This window comes from Tiliqua scincoides, chromosome 1, assembly GCF_035046505.1.
Source record: "Tiliqua scincoides isolate rTilSci1 chromosome 1, rTilSci1.hap2, whole genome shotgun sequence".
In the NCBI taxonomy this organism is placed as follows: Eukaryota; Metazoa; Chordata; class Lepidosauria; order Squamata; family Scincidae; genus Tiliqua; species Tiliqua scincoides.
In genome coordinates this window covers 4,890,173-4,908,596 of record NC_089821.1, presented here as the reverse complement: position 1 = coordinate 4,908,596, position 18,424 = coordinate 4,890,173, and the positions used below count along the sequence as shown (strand labels likewise).

Genomic DNA, 18,424 nt, shown 5'->3' with positions numbered 1-18,424 from the left:
TGTTATAAGCCTGTAGGCCAGTGGTTCCCAAACTGCAACCCTTGGCTCCCTGGAGAACTGTGGAAACCAGCCAGGGAGCCACAGAATCCTTGAGAAAACCCTGCTGCCCTATACAATGTATAGAATTGTAGCCCTACTGGGGAGCCATCAGTTGAAAAAGTCTGGGAACCACTGCTGTAGGCTTATAGTGACCCTGTAAAGCAAGAGCATTTTCACAAAGGAAGCCTTGAAATAATGTTAATGGATGAGCATGTGGGTGGGGCGGTCCCAGACTCGAAGATACAGGGGCCTGCTGTATACTGCTTGCTTTTAAGCAAGGGTGTTCTGAACAAGCATGTTTCTAGTCTAGAAATAAATGTTAATACTAAGAGTGAACTACAGGTAGGAATCTGCTCTCCAACCTTATTGCCTAACCGGTGCATTTCTGGAAGGGCTAGGCTGCCACAACTTGCTACCAGTGCTGCCCCAGGCAGGCTTAGACTTGGCAGAGCAGTATCTTGTGATCCCTGCAGCAGTGGGTCCAAGTACCACTTGTCACAATGTGTAGTACTACCAGTGCTACTCAAAGATCATAGGAACAGATCTAAAGGTATTGAAACTATTGTTTGAGAAACAGGAATATTTTCTGGAAAGCCACCGAAGTTAGACATTCTATCCAACAGGTTTATTTAAAACTGTTAGGAAAAGATAGTTCTCTTAACCTCTTAGCTGTAGTCAGCTGATTTGGTCTATGCAGGATATGTTTCTTATAATTGCCATATTCTTCGTTAAGGCAGAAATGCCCACCAAGGCCTCACAAAAAGATGTTTATTTAAAGATGCAAATATAGGTATGGAAAAGTGCACTTTCAATTGTGGATGTTAACATAACTGAATAAGGGGAAGGTTCTAGGTTAAATATAGTCTAACATCCTACATTTGCCATGCTGAGAAAGCAAAGAGAATAAGTCATGTGCAAGTCCATAAAACTGGTGCAGGTGCAGTAGCGGGGGAAAAAACACATCGCATCCTTTTCCAAGTACATTTAAGAAACAAATGTTTTAGCCATTACATCAAATACATAAAATGGAGCAAATCACATCCATACATAGCTACTCATCAGCCCATTATACACAGAGGAAGAACACAGTCTACCACAACCACTCCTGCAACAATTTTATCAAAAGAGTAGAGCTTCTGTCATCCTGGTGCTTTTCTGTACCTGGGTCAAGTAAAATGTATTCAATTTCTATTCTCAGAAGGTGATGAACAGCACAAAACTGAAAGGTCATAAAGCCCTTGGTTACTCTTAACAATATACTTGGAGAGGCACCTACAAAGCTATCCAAACTATAACATGCCATGGGGGAACTGCAGAGTGATTCTGTAGACCACTTCAACACAAAAATGAATAGATATTTGTGCTAGTAGTGTCTGTCCATTTAAAGTTAGACCTACAGAAATTGTAACAGTGCTATGAATCTCAGATTAAGGAAACAAGGCATTGTGCTACAGCATGTGTCAATTCTGGCTCTCTGGGCTGGGGGCACATGCCACAACGCTGGTAATAGCAAGGCGGATGCAGAAGAAGCTGCAAACAGAGAGAAACTGGAGGTCAACTCACAAGGTACAAGATTGTGAACTAGAGTGGTTTTTTATTTTTAAGGTTGACTTTACCTAGGAGCAGCAAATCTGGAACTTCCAAGATTCTTAAATGAGAGCCAAAAACATACTAGGGAAATGTATTTGGTATGGTCCTTTAACATTCTTAAAAAGTATGGGTAGAAATAGCAGCTCCAGCTCAGATGAACTTGGGGTGAGAGGGATTGCTGCAGGGGAAAAAGGTTGCTGCAAACTTAAGTTATTCTGGTATTTTCATCACCAAAAAGCAAGGAAGGTGATTAAGTTATTTTGGTATTTTCATCACCAAAAAGCAAGGAAGGTGATTCTCAGGCACAAACACAGTTTCTGTTAACAGCCAGCTGTTCTAATCCCCCCCAAATACATCTGCTTTTTGAGGAACTATAACAGCTGTGCATTTCCTCACAAAGTTTATTTTTTAGCAAAAACTGCATGCTATTCCTCAGCATTTAATCCTATGCACTTTCTAAACATTTCGGGCCCAATCCTATGCTGCTTGCCTACCTTGCGGTACAACTGCATCACACAGCCCCTGCTGTATCCTGCAGGACAGGAGAAGCAGCTGGACGTTTTCACAGGGTAAGGGAACACCAGCTCCCTTACCTCGGATAGGGAGGGCACCAGCTGCCCCTATGGGTCTACTCGGATCTGTGCCAGCTGCTTAGCTTGTGAAGAACCAAAGACACCCGTGTGTGTAAGGCTCCAAGGCTCGGAGGGGGGAACAGGATCTGGTAGCAGCCTCTGCTGCCATCCCCACCCCCCCAAAGTCTGATCCACCCTCTGACCCACCCTCCCCCACCAAATTCCACTCCCTCCCCACCTTTTCCCTTCCCTGAAATGCCTTCCTGCAGCGGGACACCACTGGGCACTCATGCTGCTCCTGGTGTCAGTTCAGAGGCCGAGCACTAAGTGGTACGAGCTTCCCCACTGATGCCAATCCTGACTCCCACAATGTGCCTTATGACACATCTGTAATGACCATTGTCTGGACAGTGCATGTGCAAGAATGGTACTGCCCATGTAGTGGATCAGGCTGCCCATCTATGTTTTAAATCTTCAGTAAACTAACTACAACAAATATAATAAGCAGCAGTAAGTCTTAAGATTCAGAGGGAGAGATTGCCCTGAAGTTTACACTGCAACATCAGTAACATTACAACATAAAACTACATATCGTCAGTACAGACCGATGCTATAAAATGGACTAGCAAGTAGTATTTCTCTGGTGACAGAAAAGGTCAGTTCAGAATCATGTCTTTAGTATTGGGCTCAGCAAGTAATATTTTTTTTAAAAAAAATGCAATTCTATTTCAAGTAATTCATATTGTTAGAGCTCGCATACAGAGTCAGATCAGCAGCAAATATTTTACTACATACAAAAGTTTAAAAGATGTCTTTATGGCTGCATTTCTGGGCATCTCATGGCTGGGACTTACTTCAGAGTAAATACTGCTACAACGGAATCGTCAATGTCAATTTTCCAAACTGAGTATATATTGTGCAGTTTGATCTCTACCACTTCAAATACATTTTCAGCCCTGATAAAAGTTTCTCTGCAAGGCAGCATTTCTCACACTCTGAAAACTAAGGCTACCATCTAACATACTCTAGTTTACCAAGAACCCTGACCCACTGAAGGTCATCACTCCAGTAGATAACACCCAGAATCCTTGTACCGTACACAACCGTAACTAGTAAGTCCACTGCTGTGTGCGTAATACCTGTTGACTGGGGGGACTAATTAAACAATGGCAAAAGAAGAGAATTAGAATAGGGCATCTCAGACTACAATTAAGCAACCATAACAAAGCACAAGGGTAGTAACATTGATGTATGTTGTGTATATATGCCTGTATACACACACACCCAAGATGAGATACCCAAGAGGAGGCCACAACTGTCACAGCAGGTACTAAAAATTAAGAACTTAACCCAGCATACAGCCATTTCACTAATTCCCCTTTAACTTATAAGGGGAATTATTGACTAATAAGATAACAATTTAAGTAAATTACTTCTTCTTCGATTCCATTGTGAACAGCTGCTACTGTATGAAGGAAGGAAAGAATAACCTAAACAGCTTTTGCATATTAAGCAAGGGAATCTTAGTCTATGAAGTATATGCATCATTTTCATTTTAGCCAGCACCAAGCCTCCAATTCAAAATTCAAATCAGGACCCAAAACTAATATGCTTCAAAATTAGGACTCCTCAGATCTAATTGGTAGATTACAAATGGCCACAATTACTCCCCTTCTGGCAACCACCCATTACCTGAGCTCTCCACCAATTTCAGATAAGTCGGTGGAAAGAAAGGGTAGACTAACTTCATAGCAGCCCTGCAAAAACAGCACAAGAAGCAATCCCTTCTTGAAAAGCCCATGTAAAGCAAAATAAAACTAGTCTATTTCTTGCTTCTCTCCTTGCCTAAAGACTGACAAAATGAGACAAGTGCTGGAAAGAATACTTGGGGGTGGGGGGATCTTCCTTCACTTCATGTGGAGCTCTAACAGACAGCTGTAACACATGCAAGAGAAAGGATCGATAGCTCACATAATGGATGGCTAGTAATCCAAGGCAACATTTGTGAGCTCCTTTAAAGATATTTAGCAAGTAACAGAAAGCCATTTTCTCCACATAACTCCTTAAAATTTATTTTAGCAAAGTTGTCAAGCTTCATCCCAGTGAGAGACAGTGCTATTAGTGTGCATTTGGCACAGATTTAGGGTCCTCAGTGTCTTTATGAAGTGACAGTGATGGAATGATTTATGAAATCAATAATTAAACAACATAACTACTCTAGTATCTCCTTCCCCGCCCCTTGGTTCAAGTTCAAAATAAGTTCATTCCAGATGTTTTTGTTTAGTAAATTTATCAGATGGAAAGAAAGTTAAAGTTGGTTGCCTCCATAATAGCAGAGTATAAAAAGAAGAACCAAGCAATCAAAAACAACAAGAACTGTCTTCCATGTGGATTCAGAGAGCTGGGTCAAGATTCAGAATCCGCACTTACTCTTTACCCCTTTCTTCCCCTTTCGTTCCTTCTTGTACTGTTCCTTCAGTTTACTTATTAGTCCCTGGTCTACATCCCAAACCTCAGCAGTTGGGGACAGGTCATCTTTGTCTACATGCAGCATATTATTGAAAAAAAAAAGTAATAATAATCAGCAATTGGCAATGCAAGCTGTATGTGAGTGTTATAGGTTAATTATCAATTTAAAAGTGTTATTTAATTACATTTCAGTATTTTAAAGGTGCAGCTTCAGTTATTTTGTAAAATTCTTCAATTTTGGTCACACAGTCCCCCTCCCACACTCTGTTACTTTACATCAGCAACAAAGCAGCAATTTGAATGTTTTTGTATTCACCGATATGTAATTAAGCAATTAACTCTGGTGCATGAAATTACTGCATCTTTAGTAAGACATTATTAACAAATTATATAGCCAGGCTTCAATAAGCAAAATACATATACTTCATGCAATACTACTCATGAAAGTGCCAAAAAAATTAAGTATCGGCACCACTTTGTTCATGATCATCACCATGCATTTTCCTTTACTCTTATCTTCATGCAATAAGATCTAGATAGAAAGTCTACAAACAGAGCACATCAGAGAGAAATTTTTTTTCTGTTAATAAAAATATTAATACAGGTCACAGCAGTTTGGCATACCACAGAATTCCTTTACACTTATTTGTTGATCTTAACTGACACACACACACACAAACGCACAAACCTTTGATGCCACAAATTCTCTAACTCAACAGCCAAGACAATCCACAGGGGAAAAAGATGAAAATTGATGGAGGACAGGAGGAGGATGTAAGAGATGAACATTCAAGTATTTATACCCACATTAAGTAGAAGTTCAGCTGTTGGGCCTTATATGAACTATGTTTAGGTATTTTTTTGTTACTTAACTCTATTAAGAAGAGGGTACAGGAAAGACAGAGCACTTTCATTCTGTAGCAAGGGTCATGCACAGGTTTTCTACAGGTGCAAATGAGAGAGAACTTAGTGCGCTGGCTAAAAAAAAACATTCAAGGCAGACTTGGAAAAAAAAAGCCCCAAATCCTGTGCTCATTCACTTGGGAATAAGTCCCATTAACTTCAGTGGGAGTTACTTCTAAACATGCATAGTACTGGGATGCCTGATGTGTAGTAGTAGAAAATACTTCAAAAAAGCAATTTTTTAACTAGCGCTTCTCTTTACATATAGCGTATTATACGAGAGTATTATACACTCGTAACTTGAGAGTATTAGATTTATTTCCTGCACACTTTATGTTCATTCTTTTTTCAGGAATCATGAAATAATATTCATCCTTCACAACTCAATGTGGGGGAAAGCTAACAAGAGAATTAGAAAATCCTGAATTTGTTTAAGCAGGTGACCACTTCAATCCTGTGAGACAGAATCTGGTTGATGTCTTGTTTCAATTTAAGAAGAGACTTCTAGATACTGTCTTTCTACAGTGTGGTGTGAGGGTGTTCACAAACTAGAGGCCCAATTCCATCTCAAGTGGAAACCCAAGGAAGAATCATCATTGGAACAGGTGTCAAGAAGTCCACCTAGCTATCAAATTATATGACATTATTTCTAGTTCACATGAACAAGATATCTAGGAACAGGCAGAGCTCTTAATTTTAATGCTGTCTTTCACAAATCTAACTTGCTTCCCTTCATCTTCAAATCAGATATTAAATATAATGGTGATAATCCAGCATCAAAACCACTACAGATACTTGGATTATAAGGGAGAAAGAACTATGCATGCACCTTTTGTAAAGCTTCTTTTCAAACATCCTGTCCCACTATAAAGAACTGCATACAGAACTTTCCATTTCTCCCCTCTAGGTGAGGAGGAGAAATCTAATTTGGGGGGACTAGCTAGATTTAATCATTAAAATTACTGCTTTTGTATAGAAGTCAGCTCTTCTGAAAAAGCATCACAAGTTTTTATGGTTTAGAATCGTATGAATTTAATTCAGCTTCAATGACTTTTGAGATTTAGCCATTTCTAGTCAAAATCACTTTTTCGAAAGTGGCAGACACTCCCAAGGTTTAACACTAACTGTGAAAGTCTAAGCAGATATGAATCCTATTAACTGAAGCAAAGAAAGACTGCTTTGATAAAAGGTAAATTATTATTAAAACACCACTTTTCAACAGAAAATCCATTGGTTTACATAGCAAAATAAATGAAAATATGGTTTCCTGTTCCCAATCTTTAAAACAAAAACAAACTAACAAACCAGACACCCACACACACAAACACTGAAAGCAGTCCAAAAGAGAAAGGGAAGCTAGTAGGAAGTGCTATTTGTGAAAGCCATCTGGTCTCATGATACCAGAGACATCCAATAGAATGAAACAAAGCATGCAAGTTCACATTCTTCTTTGTTTCAAAGTATGAACTGCAAATGGATCACTAAAACACTGATTTGAAGAAATCAGTAGAGATGCAAAATCACTGCAAAGAAACAATTTCAAACAACAGATCTAAGTCTGCATTTCTATGCACATTTATTTGGGAGTAAGTTCTGTTGAACTGACTTCCAATAGACATCGGATGGGGATTATTTTTATGCTGATGGCATATCTTCCAGATATTCTCATTCAGAAGACCTTAACAACAACCATCACCTATGGCAGACAGTGGGGAAAGCCTGGATGGAGGTCAAATGCTCCCTTCCTTTGCACGCTTGATTGGACCTATGTAAGTCTCCTCACACTGCCCATGAGGCTACTGGGAAAGGTGCCAGGTTTCACCATCAAGACAGGTGCACAGGCCAGCTGCAGAAGTGAAGTCTCCCTCTCGCAGACTGACTTGTTGCACCATGAAGAGCTGTTACTTGAATGGGGACCATGAGGGAACTCTATAAAATTACAACTGCAGGTTTTATGAAATTGGTTGGAACTTCAACTGGCAAAATACACATCCTAACAATGGAATAGCTCCAGCTACTTCAATGCGATATTCTTCCTTGCATTACTTAAGAAAACATTAATTCCATTAGGCATGTTCTGCTTAATTTTTCCCCCGCTATCTGTGAAATGTTTTCAAGTGGTGCTCCTCTTATATTTAGCAGAGGAAGAACAACTGTCCCTATTCACTCCAGCATAATGTCTTTTCTAGTGGATAGTTACAGGCGTATTCTGCATCTTTTTAGATGTGAACCCTTTGGGGATAAGGAGCAATTCATTTAATTAATTTGTTTTGTAAACCATTTTGTGAACTATTTCATTGAAAAGCAGTACACAGATATTTGTAATAGCAATTTGTGCAATTTTTTTTAAAAAAAACAACCTAAGAATTAACTTTGCATGTGCAGATTCATGTATGTGCTTAGGAAACGGCTTGAAACAATAACAAGCTCAAATCACTCAAGCTGGAGAGTACATCAAACGCTCCTATTGGAAGTAAGGAAGATGGTTGCTAAACCAGTATATGAAACCCCATTACAAAGCAATTATCAAAGCATGCAAGTCTAAAAAGACATAACCGACAGACACAGCCTACATGTGGCAGGTAAGATTAAAAGTCATAGGTCCAACAGGAAAATTTTTCTCTGCACTGCAAAAGGTTCTGTTCTATAATTTGTTTTGGTAACTAGCATCCAAACCCTGTATGGTAATTTTTTATAACAGCAAAATAAATTATAAACCACAGAATTTCAGAACTATTTTTTAAAAATTAGCATGTGTTCTTTTTCATTCAGACTAAGTTTTGAACTGTGTAATTCAACAGCAGCAATTAGTGTGCTCAAGTCAAATAAAAAATTAAGACCACTACTTCAAAAAGTAAAATCTACTGATTTCCTGCAGCTTTTAAAAAAAATCAGAGCTCACCACTACAAATCCAGAGAATTCACTATACATAAATATTCCAGCCCCATTCCAGCAGAATTCCAAGGGGAAGAAATTCTACGATCTATGTGCCTGGAAGAGCAGCATGACGCTATATCAAACAGATTGTTAGTGTTTTTAGTTCTACTGTTCCAAATAAGTATTAGGCCACCACATAAAGAATCAGCTATTGAACCAACAAGCCATCAGCATTTCACGACTGCAACAACAATGCAGACTTCTACTGTGCATGAAGTTTCCTAGATTGAGGCAACTGGCTTCGATCCTAAACCCTTCTTCCATGAGCAGATCTGATTTCTGCCAATCATCCTTTCCTGTTGCAACATCCCATGTCACATACCATAATATTCCAGGAGGTTCCCCAACCTTCAAAAGAGTTTTTTTGAGGGGTGCTGGGGGCTGCAGAAGGAAGGGGAAGACAAAAACACCATATTGTATGAACTGAACTATGTCAGTCATGGATCGGAATTTAGGAACTAAGCTAGCATGTTTACTTTTGCAAAACAGGAAATGAATGCATACGTGCTATTATGGAGAAAAACTAAACTATTCAGATCAAGGGGCTGTCATTTTAACCAACAGTAAATTTATTGGTTAATTGCTTTTCAACATCTCAACACAATATTCAGAAAGTATTACTTTGTCTTAATGTATAAAATGAACTGCTTTAAAAATAAAAAAAAACACCATCAGGTGGATTGCCAAATCCATGATTCGTTTAAGGGAAAAACAGAAGAGAACAGAGAACAAGAAAAGGACAGACCACCAAGCTTAGGGGTTCTCAACTGCACCTAGACTTTTAGCCTAACAAACAGAATGCACAGAAAAACAGAATACCAGCAGCAACATAGAGCAAATTTAAATCTAAATAGATTTAGGCAGCAATCGTACACACACTTACCTGGGAGTAAGTCCCATTGAACTCAATGGGGCTTACTTCTCAATAATCATTAATAGCATTGCGCTTTTCGATTAATTTTCGTTACAATGTATAAAATGATTGTCTTTTGTTTTCTTCCCTATTACAGACTATCACAAATACTACACTCAATTTTTTTATTCCAGCGCATATATACAAAACATGTACTGTTATACACAAATGCATAATTCTGTTCAATGCTTGTTCATTTGAGCTGCTTACCCCATTCTGTTCCATCTCCAGAACTCCGTGCCTCCCCAGCTCCCTCTCCATCTTCTGCCGTTACTAGGAAATCAAATTCCTTCAAGGCTTCTTCTGTGTCAGGATCATCTGTAAGGTCAGCAGCAAGCCCTTCGTTTCCAATCTACAAAATGTGACAGAACCAGCATTAAGGATAATTCAATTTAATGGTGGGGGGATTAATTAGCTCCTCACCAAATGCCACAGTATTTCCTATGCTTAAATACTATCTTATCCATCTTAATTCATACAGACCAATTTCATTGCATCTAAAATAAAGGCATGATAATGAACACATTTCTTTAGCAGGGGAGAGATTATTCTTGTAGATGACTTGATGAAGACAGTTGTGGTGGACGAGGGTCACGTGGGAAAGAGAATATGAACCTAGATTGTATATCCACAATTAAGTAGTTCTCAACAGCTCACCTATGAGATACGTAGTTCATGAAACCTATTAAACTACCACAATCAGTAATCCAATAGTACCAACACCATAAACACTATTCTATGATGATCATGACTGTCTATATAAGGTCATGGGGAGAAGTAACTATGACAACAGCTGCATTCAGCCAGTTTTCAATAACAAACAAATAATATATTTTGTGATTCTCGTATAAACAATGCAGCCACAAAACTATGAGGCAGCAATTCTCAAACCTCTGAGCACCAGGACCCACTTTTTAGAATGATAATCTATCAGGACCCACTGGAAGTGATGTCATTAACCTGGAATTGATGTCATAGCTGGAAGTGAACCATCAAGCTCACTGGTTCCCAACCTGTGGCCCGGGGACCACAGGTGCTCCGTGAGACCCTGAGAAGTGGTCCATGACATCTCATGAAAAAAACTGCTTTAGATCACTTCCAGAATCTCACTGAGCGAACAGTCCTCCATGGACCACCAAAGGTTAAAAACATGTACAGGTGTGCACCCCTTAGCGATCAACCGGCTTACACTGGGATCGCATATGCAACGACTATGTGTAGTCACATGGTCATCAGGGGCGCACACCCCAACCTGCAAATGCGAGGGGAGCTCTGCTCCCCTTGCCTCTGGAGGGTTGTCTGAGCCTCCCAGAGAAAGCGCATGTCCAAGAGCTGCCTCTGGGAGGCTCAGACAACCATCAGGAGGCGAGGGGAGCTGAGCATCCCTTTTCCCTGCGGAACGTTCAGATTGTGTTGAGCACCGCCTGACGACAAGGATTGCAGCCCCGATCCCCGTCGTTAACTCGCACACAACTGCATTCCAAAATTTGCCTATGTATATTAATTGACCTGGAAAAAGATGAACCCAGCTGACAGGAACAAAAATATAATCATGGTCTTGCCCGATACTTAATTAGCACTGGATTGTATTCTAAGTTTAGTCAGTCAGGCTACTCCCTTACCTAAGAGTAAGTCCCACTGAATTCATCAAAACTTACTTCTGAGTAGGAATGCATAGTATTGTGCTGTTAATCATGACTACAACCCAATAACACAATTTTATGCATGTTTACTCAGAAGAAATCTCACCGAGCTGAATGGGGTCAATTCCAAGTTAATGTGTATAGAATTTCAGCCTAACTTAACTCAGGATGCAATTCACTATTGGGTTTCAACAAGGCAGTAAAATTAAGAGTTTTTTACTTTGTGTTTTTTATTTATCCGATGCTTTTCTTTTCCTTCTGCAATATCTTCTATCATGTCACTCTCCTCTTCTTCATCACTATCATCTGCATTTTCCAAGAAATTAAATGTTTCAAGAACATCACCAGGGTTCCTACAAAAGCAAGTTGTCAAATGTCAGTAAATGGTTATACCTGTTAACTCCTTCCAGAGTTCAAAGGATCACTTATTTCAACTGAGAAAAGTCTATCGGAGACTTAGAAAATATTTGTAGTATGTAAGCACCAAAGCAACCAGGCACCTGAGATTTTTCAAATCATGGTCATAACCACTTCCAGATTTTAAATATATGCTTTACTTAAATATGACAAGTGTGTCATCGTCCCCCCTTCTAAACCACATGTCAGAGCACATGTAGTTAAGATTCACAAGAACAAGCTACTTTCATATCACAGAAGAATATTAGCAATAAACAAAAATAGGAAAATTAGCCTGGCAGATATATGCACATTTTCAAAATTTATACAAGTTGCAAAATCCAACTTTCTTGTCACAGGACATGGGTTAACAAGGAAAAGAATACAGGTTATCTGCATTCAGCTGAGGAAAAGTAGCACACAGATAAGGGTGGTATTGTTGGGGTATAAATGTAGGTCCAAAGTGGTATACGTCAAATAAGTGCTAGAAGTGAAAATGGAACACACAGCTTGCAGAAGCATGCATAAGTACGCATCTATTGTACTGATGTCATTGTTAGAGATCTCTTTGCAACCTATTGAAACCTACAGAAGCACGCACACTCAAAACATACAAAATGTGCAAGTTAATTATCTACCTTTTAATATCCTGTCCCTTTTTTGATGCAGGAGACTCTCCTCCATTGAGAATCTGTTCCAAATTTTTTGTCTCCACTGAGCCATTTGGTTCTGAACTGGAAAGCCCAAGTAAAGACCTCACCCTCTGTGACCGTACATCCAATATTGTATCTGTGTAACCTACTTCCTGAAGATACCTAACAAAGAATAGTAGAAAGATTAGGGGGGAAAAGTGTAAAACGATCTATTTTGTGTGGATGAGAACACAAAAAATATCTTACTAAATCATTTAAAGAGTCCAACCCCTATGTGCTCCACTTTTCAGTTTTAAATTAGTTTTTTTTTGGTCACACAGTAATCCAGTTTGAGATTGTTACATTTCATAAAATACAGTTAACCCTTTTAAAGAAAAAACTCTTATTTCTATGTTACCAGTCAGGCTAATGTACATATTTACAGGATCGTCTCAAAACAAAAACATATGACGTGGAAGAAGGGATACACACTAGTTAATTCGATTAATACTTACTGTCTTAATAACTGCCTGCCTTGTTTCCAAGTTAGTTGACTATTATGAGGTACGGAAGGAACCTCTGTATCTTTGGTTTCTTCTGAAATACAAAGGCAGACATGTTAACTATAGATCCTGTATAGAATGCAATATAGAATGCAACACAAATATAATAACAAAAATTAAATTCTAATAAAATAAAAATAATTACAGGCAGCTCCCTCCCAGTATCCACAAATCTGGTATCTGCTGTTTAACTAATCCATGGACCCCCCCTCCCCCCGCATCCATTAACATCTATTTGTTTACCAGGGTGAAAATGTTCTTCCTTTTACACCATGCAAGCTTATAGCAACTAATGGACAGGCTGCAGGCAGTCTGAAAGCTTGAAAAGACTAGATCAAATGCTAACAGGAAGCAGGAAATTAACTGCTTCATACTTTCTGCCTTTCATTGCTGCACTTTCCTGGTAAGGATTGTGGGCTGGTTTGAGGACTGAACTAATTTAACAAATGGGGGGAAAAACTTCCCTGTTTATGTTGTAAGGGCAAATCTCATAATCTGCCTGGACCAGGAAGTTTTATGCCTTCTGCCTCAGGGGAAACTCCCACCCTTTTTGGTAGAGAAGTGATGTTGGGATACATGGAGACATAGGAAGTCTGACAAAGGATGATAGGTAGCATTGCAAAAGGGACTAGAGCAGCTTTTTTTATTAATGTGGCTGCAAATCCCATGTGGGTTGTTACACATAATGAATTTTGTGTTTTTAAAGGAATAAACAAGTTTAGACTTGATAAGGAAATAAATATTGCATACAATTCACTATTACCCAACATTCCCTATTTTTTTCAGACAAAAAAATGCTTTTTCCACAGCTTCAAAAGTTTCAGAATTTTACATATCTAACATGTAGCATTGAGAAGGGGGGATTACTTGACATATGGAACTTGCTGTATGTTCTTTAGAGTCTCAGGGCCCAATTCTATCCAATTTCCAATGCCGGTGCTGCTGTACCTATAGGGTATGCACTGCTTCCTATGTTGGGGATGCAGTTACAGAGGCCTCCTTAAGGCATGGGAACATTTGTTCCCTTACCCCAGGGCTGCATTGCGGTTGTACTGGAGCTGGAAAGTTGAAGAGGATTGGGATGTCAGTCACTTAAAATTGAAATGGTATCCTAAATATCTTTTAAAAATCACTGAGGGACTTTTTCATGTTAAAAAAGAAATGGACGACAAAAAGACACTTTCAATATGTTGTCCAAAAACAGATGAAAACGAGAGCTCCTTTATATTAAGTATAATATTTGGACCAAAAAATAAAATTAGTCCTCTAAATCAGTGGTTACTCCCTCAGTAAGTCTTTGCAGGGAAGGGGCAAGTGCAGGGAAGCGATCCCCTAAGGCAGGGGTCTCCAAACATTTCGGCCAAAGGGCCGCATCAAATATCTAGCACGGTGTCGAGGGCTGGTAAAAAAAATTAAAGAAAATATTTAAATAAATACTTTAGAGATGGAACTTAGATGAATGAATGAATGAATGAATGAATGAATGAATGGGCTCAAATGTCCAGGATTTCTCCAAGCACCGATGTAGCCAAGGAAATAAAGCACACACAAGTGCAACTCTGGTTCTGTTTGGTCAACTGGGCCAGAGGCTCTCAGGGGATCAGAGGCTGGCTGCGGGCCGAATAGAGGCCCTCCGCAGTCCGCATCTGGCCCCCAGGCCGGGATTTGGAGACCCCTGCCCTAAGGGGACATGGAGGGGGTACTTTCACTTACTTGCTTACTTGCTGCTGGAGGTGCAGGAAGCCCAATGCAGCCCTCCACAGGACTCTCAGAGGCTTGGAATCTTAAGAACATAAGAACAACCCCACTGGATCAGGCCATAGGCCCATCTAGTCCAGCTTCCTGTATCTCACAGAGGCCCACCAAATGCCCCAGGGAGCACACCAGATAACAAGAGACCTGCATCCTGGTGCCCTCCCTTGCATCTGGCATTCTGACATAACCCATTTCTAAAATCAGGAGGTTGCGCATACACATCATGGCTTGTACCCCGTAATGGATTTTTCCTCCAAAAACTTGTCCAATCCCCTTTTAAAGGCGTCTAAGCTAGACGCCAGCACCACATCCTGCAGCAAGGAGTTCCACAGACCGACCACACGCTGAGTAAAGAAATATTTTCTTTTGTCTGTCCTAACCCGCCCAACACTCAATTTTAGTGGATGTCCCCTGGTTCTGGAATCTTGAAACTGAACAATTGCAATGCACCTCTTACAAACAGGAAGTGCTTTACAATCGCTCTGCTTCAAGATTCCAAGCCTCAGGAAGCCCTGTGGAGGGCTGTGCTGCGCTCCCTGCACCTCCTGCAACCCTCATTGAGTCCATGTCAGTGAAAGCACCCCTCCTTCACCCCCCTTAGGGATGTGATCCTGGGGGATCCTTAAAGGGATGGGGAAAGCATTACACAGACTGGTGGGTTGTGACTCACTAGTTGAGAATCACTGCTCTAAAGAGCTCTAATTAATGGCTGCCTACATTAAAAAAATATGGTCCAGGTGAACAGGTTAATACTAGTGGTGCTTATATATGAAGTTCTATGAGCCAAAAGAAAAAGGATGCTAAACTTCAGCAGCTAAACAATGTTCCATTGATTGTTTTTTCAGAAAGGTACTAAGATTACCAAAACCACATGTAATGTTATCGAAAATTGATCACACTACATAAAGAGGAATCCAAGCATATTCTCTTTTTCTTTTCATTACAGAATCATGTAAAGATCCAGCTAAAATATAATTGTACCAATTCCTCTTTCCCTGTAAAGAAGAATTACATTAGAAAAATTCAAATTACCTGATTCAAAGGTTGGCATTTTCAAGTCACCTTGGTTCAGTTCTGTGCCATATTTTAGTTTATGATATTTTGCCCTTAAAAGTTAAGTAAAAAACAATTAATGCTATCAACAAACAAGTTTGTGAAGCACAACACCACCTTACTATTTCACATTTGCACAATACATACAACCTATTTTTGTAGTGCTTTCACAATTGGGATGCGAACTCCCTCCAAAAACAGAAGCTGTGAATGGAAGAAGCGTTCCACGCTCAGAAGGGAAATACTAGTCAGGATGCCATAGTTTGTTTTTAAAATAAGAGCTGTAAATGAACAATTGACACATACTCCACAAACAGCCTGCAAAATTCAGTTTCACATTCCATTTAACAGCCATCCCAGTATCAGATGAAAAGCAGGGACAGAGCTTGGAGTCATCAGAGTATGGGTGCCTCCAAATCCTCAGACAAACTCTCCCAATGGTTTCATGTTAAATAGCTTAGGGGATAGACTAAATCCCTGTGGCACCTTATACACCCTGACCAGGTGCTGAACAGGCATCTCTCAGCACTAACTTCTGGAACATCTTGGCCAAGAAGGAAAAGAAAAACTGCAGAACAGTACCACTATATACCCAAACAACCCAGCTGGTCCAGAAAGATACAATAGTTAATGATGTCAAAAGTCACTGAGAGGTCTGGCAGGTCTAACAGGGACACACTCCCCCTTCCAGTTCTTGCTGCAGATCATCCACCAGGACGACCAAGGCACTTTCTGATCCAAAAGCCAGCCTGAAGCCAAAGTGAAAGGGATCCAGATAATCAGTTTCCTCCAGGACCTCTGGAGCTGAGATGCCACAATTTGCTTAATCACCTTGTCCAGATAAGGGCAGTTCAGAACTGACCAGAAATCAAAACAGGGGTCAAGAGAGGGCTTCTTCAGAAATTGATGTACTGCTGCATTTTAAGGCCTTCAGCAACACCTCTCTCTGAGTGATGAACAACTACACTTCCTACCCACTGAGTCAGACCAGTGGACAGATCTTGCAGACCATGCTAGGCAAGAGTCAGGTGGGCAAGCACATGTCCTCAAACTTTGGGCCTCCAAACTCCAGTCCGCAGGCCAGATCTGGTGTGCCAGAAAAGCATCTCAGGCACGACAGTGGTGAAGTCTGACCATTCCAGCCCACCACCTCCTTGCGGATCTTTGCAGAAACTTGTGCCAGGAAGACACTTCCCCAAGGAATCAGAGTGCAGCTGGGGCAACATACAGTGGAAGCGGCTACCCAATGCAAGTTTCTGCAAAAATCAGGTGCAAAGGCAGGAGGCAGCAGGCTGGGTAGAACAGTAAGGCTTTGCCGCTGCCGCAATGCAGCTGAGATTATTTTCTGGCATACTGTGGACTACAGTTTGGAGGCTCTTACTCTAGAAGATCCAGTTCACATCCCCTGATTGTGCAAAGAATTCAAATCAATAGGGCCAACAGATGCCTGGACGATATCCACAGAAACTGTTAATGCAGAGTTGAAGTTATGACAGTTGCAAGCAATTTCATCTGTGACACACCTAGCAAATTTATCAATCACAGATTCCTCAACCTCAGCGGGGGAGGGGGGATGGGACAGACAGAGCAGGTCCCACACTACGTGGAACAGCTCAACTGCATGACTCTCCATAGATGCAATGGTGGCAACCTTCTTTGCTGCCGTTACCCTCACAGAATATGTCTTAATATGAACTCTAATGCATAAGTTTTCCTTCTATTGTCACTCAATATCTTGGCTCAATCATTTCATTACCTGCAGCTCCTCAGAAAACTAAGGAGCCAAACAAGCTACAAAGTGTTGTGTTCATATGGTTGTCAAGTGAGGTGGAAAAAAACACAGAACAGTATTTCAAGGTGATCTTTGCTTCTTGTTTGTATTAAAAAGCAAAAGCACAAAACCTTAACTGATATCCTGCTCATTTTCTGCTAAACAGATGCAAGAATGTCAAATTCCTATTAGGCCCACATAAGACCATTAGACAACTGCAAAGCAGTTGTGTCCATCATTATCCATAAAGCCTTGACAATCTTGAACAGGGGTGTCCAAACATTTTGGCAGGAGGGCCACATCATCTCTCTGACACTGTGTCGGAGGCCAGGAAAAAATAATTAATTTACATTTAAAATTTGAATAAATTTACATAAATGAATTCATTAGAGGTGGAACTTGTATGAATGAATGACGGTCTTGCAGTAGCTCAAGGCCTATAAAAGGCCTTGCACAAAGCAAGGGCATCCTTTCCTTCACTGCCACTGCTGCATATCAGACGTGAAACGGCAAGTAGTGGGGAACCCTCGTCCCACAGCTCATGTGAGAGGTTGAACAGTCGTCCTCATGCTGAGAGCACATGTGTCGGGCCAGTACAGGCTCCAGCAAGTCTCCAAAGGGCCAGAGGCTCATTGGAGACTGGGGCTCACTGGGGACCGGATTGGGAGCCCCTAAGGGCCAAAAGTGGCCCCCGGGCCAGGGTTTGGGCACCCCTGGTCTTGAATATTATTGGCATTGCAATTCTGCAAGCTAGCATCTCAACTAGCTCTTCTACCACTAAGATGTCTCCATGACTTGAAGGAACATTCTGCTTCCACAAGGTGCCTTGTGCAAGCAAAAGAATCCCTTGCACACAGGGAATGCTCCTTCCAGGCACAGAAAGGAGCTCCTGATAGTAAAAGAACTAATTGGGATGCGAGCCCAAATCTTAAAGTAATATGGCAGATCAGAGGCCTGACCTACAAATTTGGGTTTGGAAAACAAGTCCTGTGAGGAAAGGTTCAGGGAATTTGTATATTTAGCCTGGGGGGTGAAGGCTGAGCAGGCACATGATAGCACATAGATGCAGGCAATGATTTGTTCTTTGCCAAAAAACCTCTTAGTAATTTGATACACATTACTATGATTCCCCCCAAAATTATACTAAACTGAACTGTCTTTTCCATTTACTTTCTTCATTATAATTA

General features: G+C 40.5%; 1 protein-coding gene across 4 annotated transcripts in view; it reads right to left on the bottom strand.

Moving 5' to 3' along the window:
- Positions 1–18,424, bottom strand: part of STRN3 (striatin 3) — a 56,046-nt gene that overhangs the window by 17,328 nt on the left and 20,294 nt on the right. For 3 of the 4 annotated variants that reach the window (XM_066617966.1, XM_066617974.1, XM_066617983.1), the window contains exons 3-7: positions 15,446–15,519; positions 12,611–12,692; positions 12,102–12,278; positions 11,288–11,420; positions 9,635–9,776 (exon numbers count right to left, since the gene is read on the bottom strand). In XM_066617966.1, the coding sequence (XP_066474063.1) occupies positions 9,635–9,776; positions 11,288–11,420; positions 12,102–12,278; positions 12,611–12,692; positions 15,446–15,519 (608 nt within the window). Of the gene's footprint in view, positions 1–4,631; positions 4,743–9,634; positions 9,777–11,287; positions 11,421–12,101; positions 12,279–12,610; positions 12,693–15,445; positions 15,520–18,424 lie in introns of all 4 variants that reach the window. The other variant, XM_066617991.1, reaches the window with a different exon arrangement.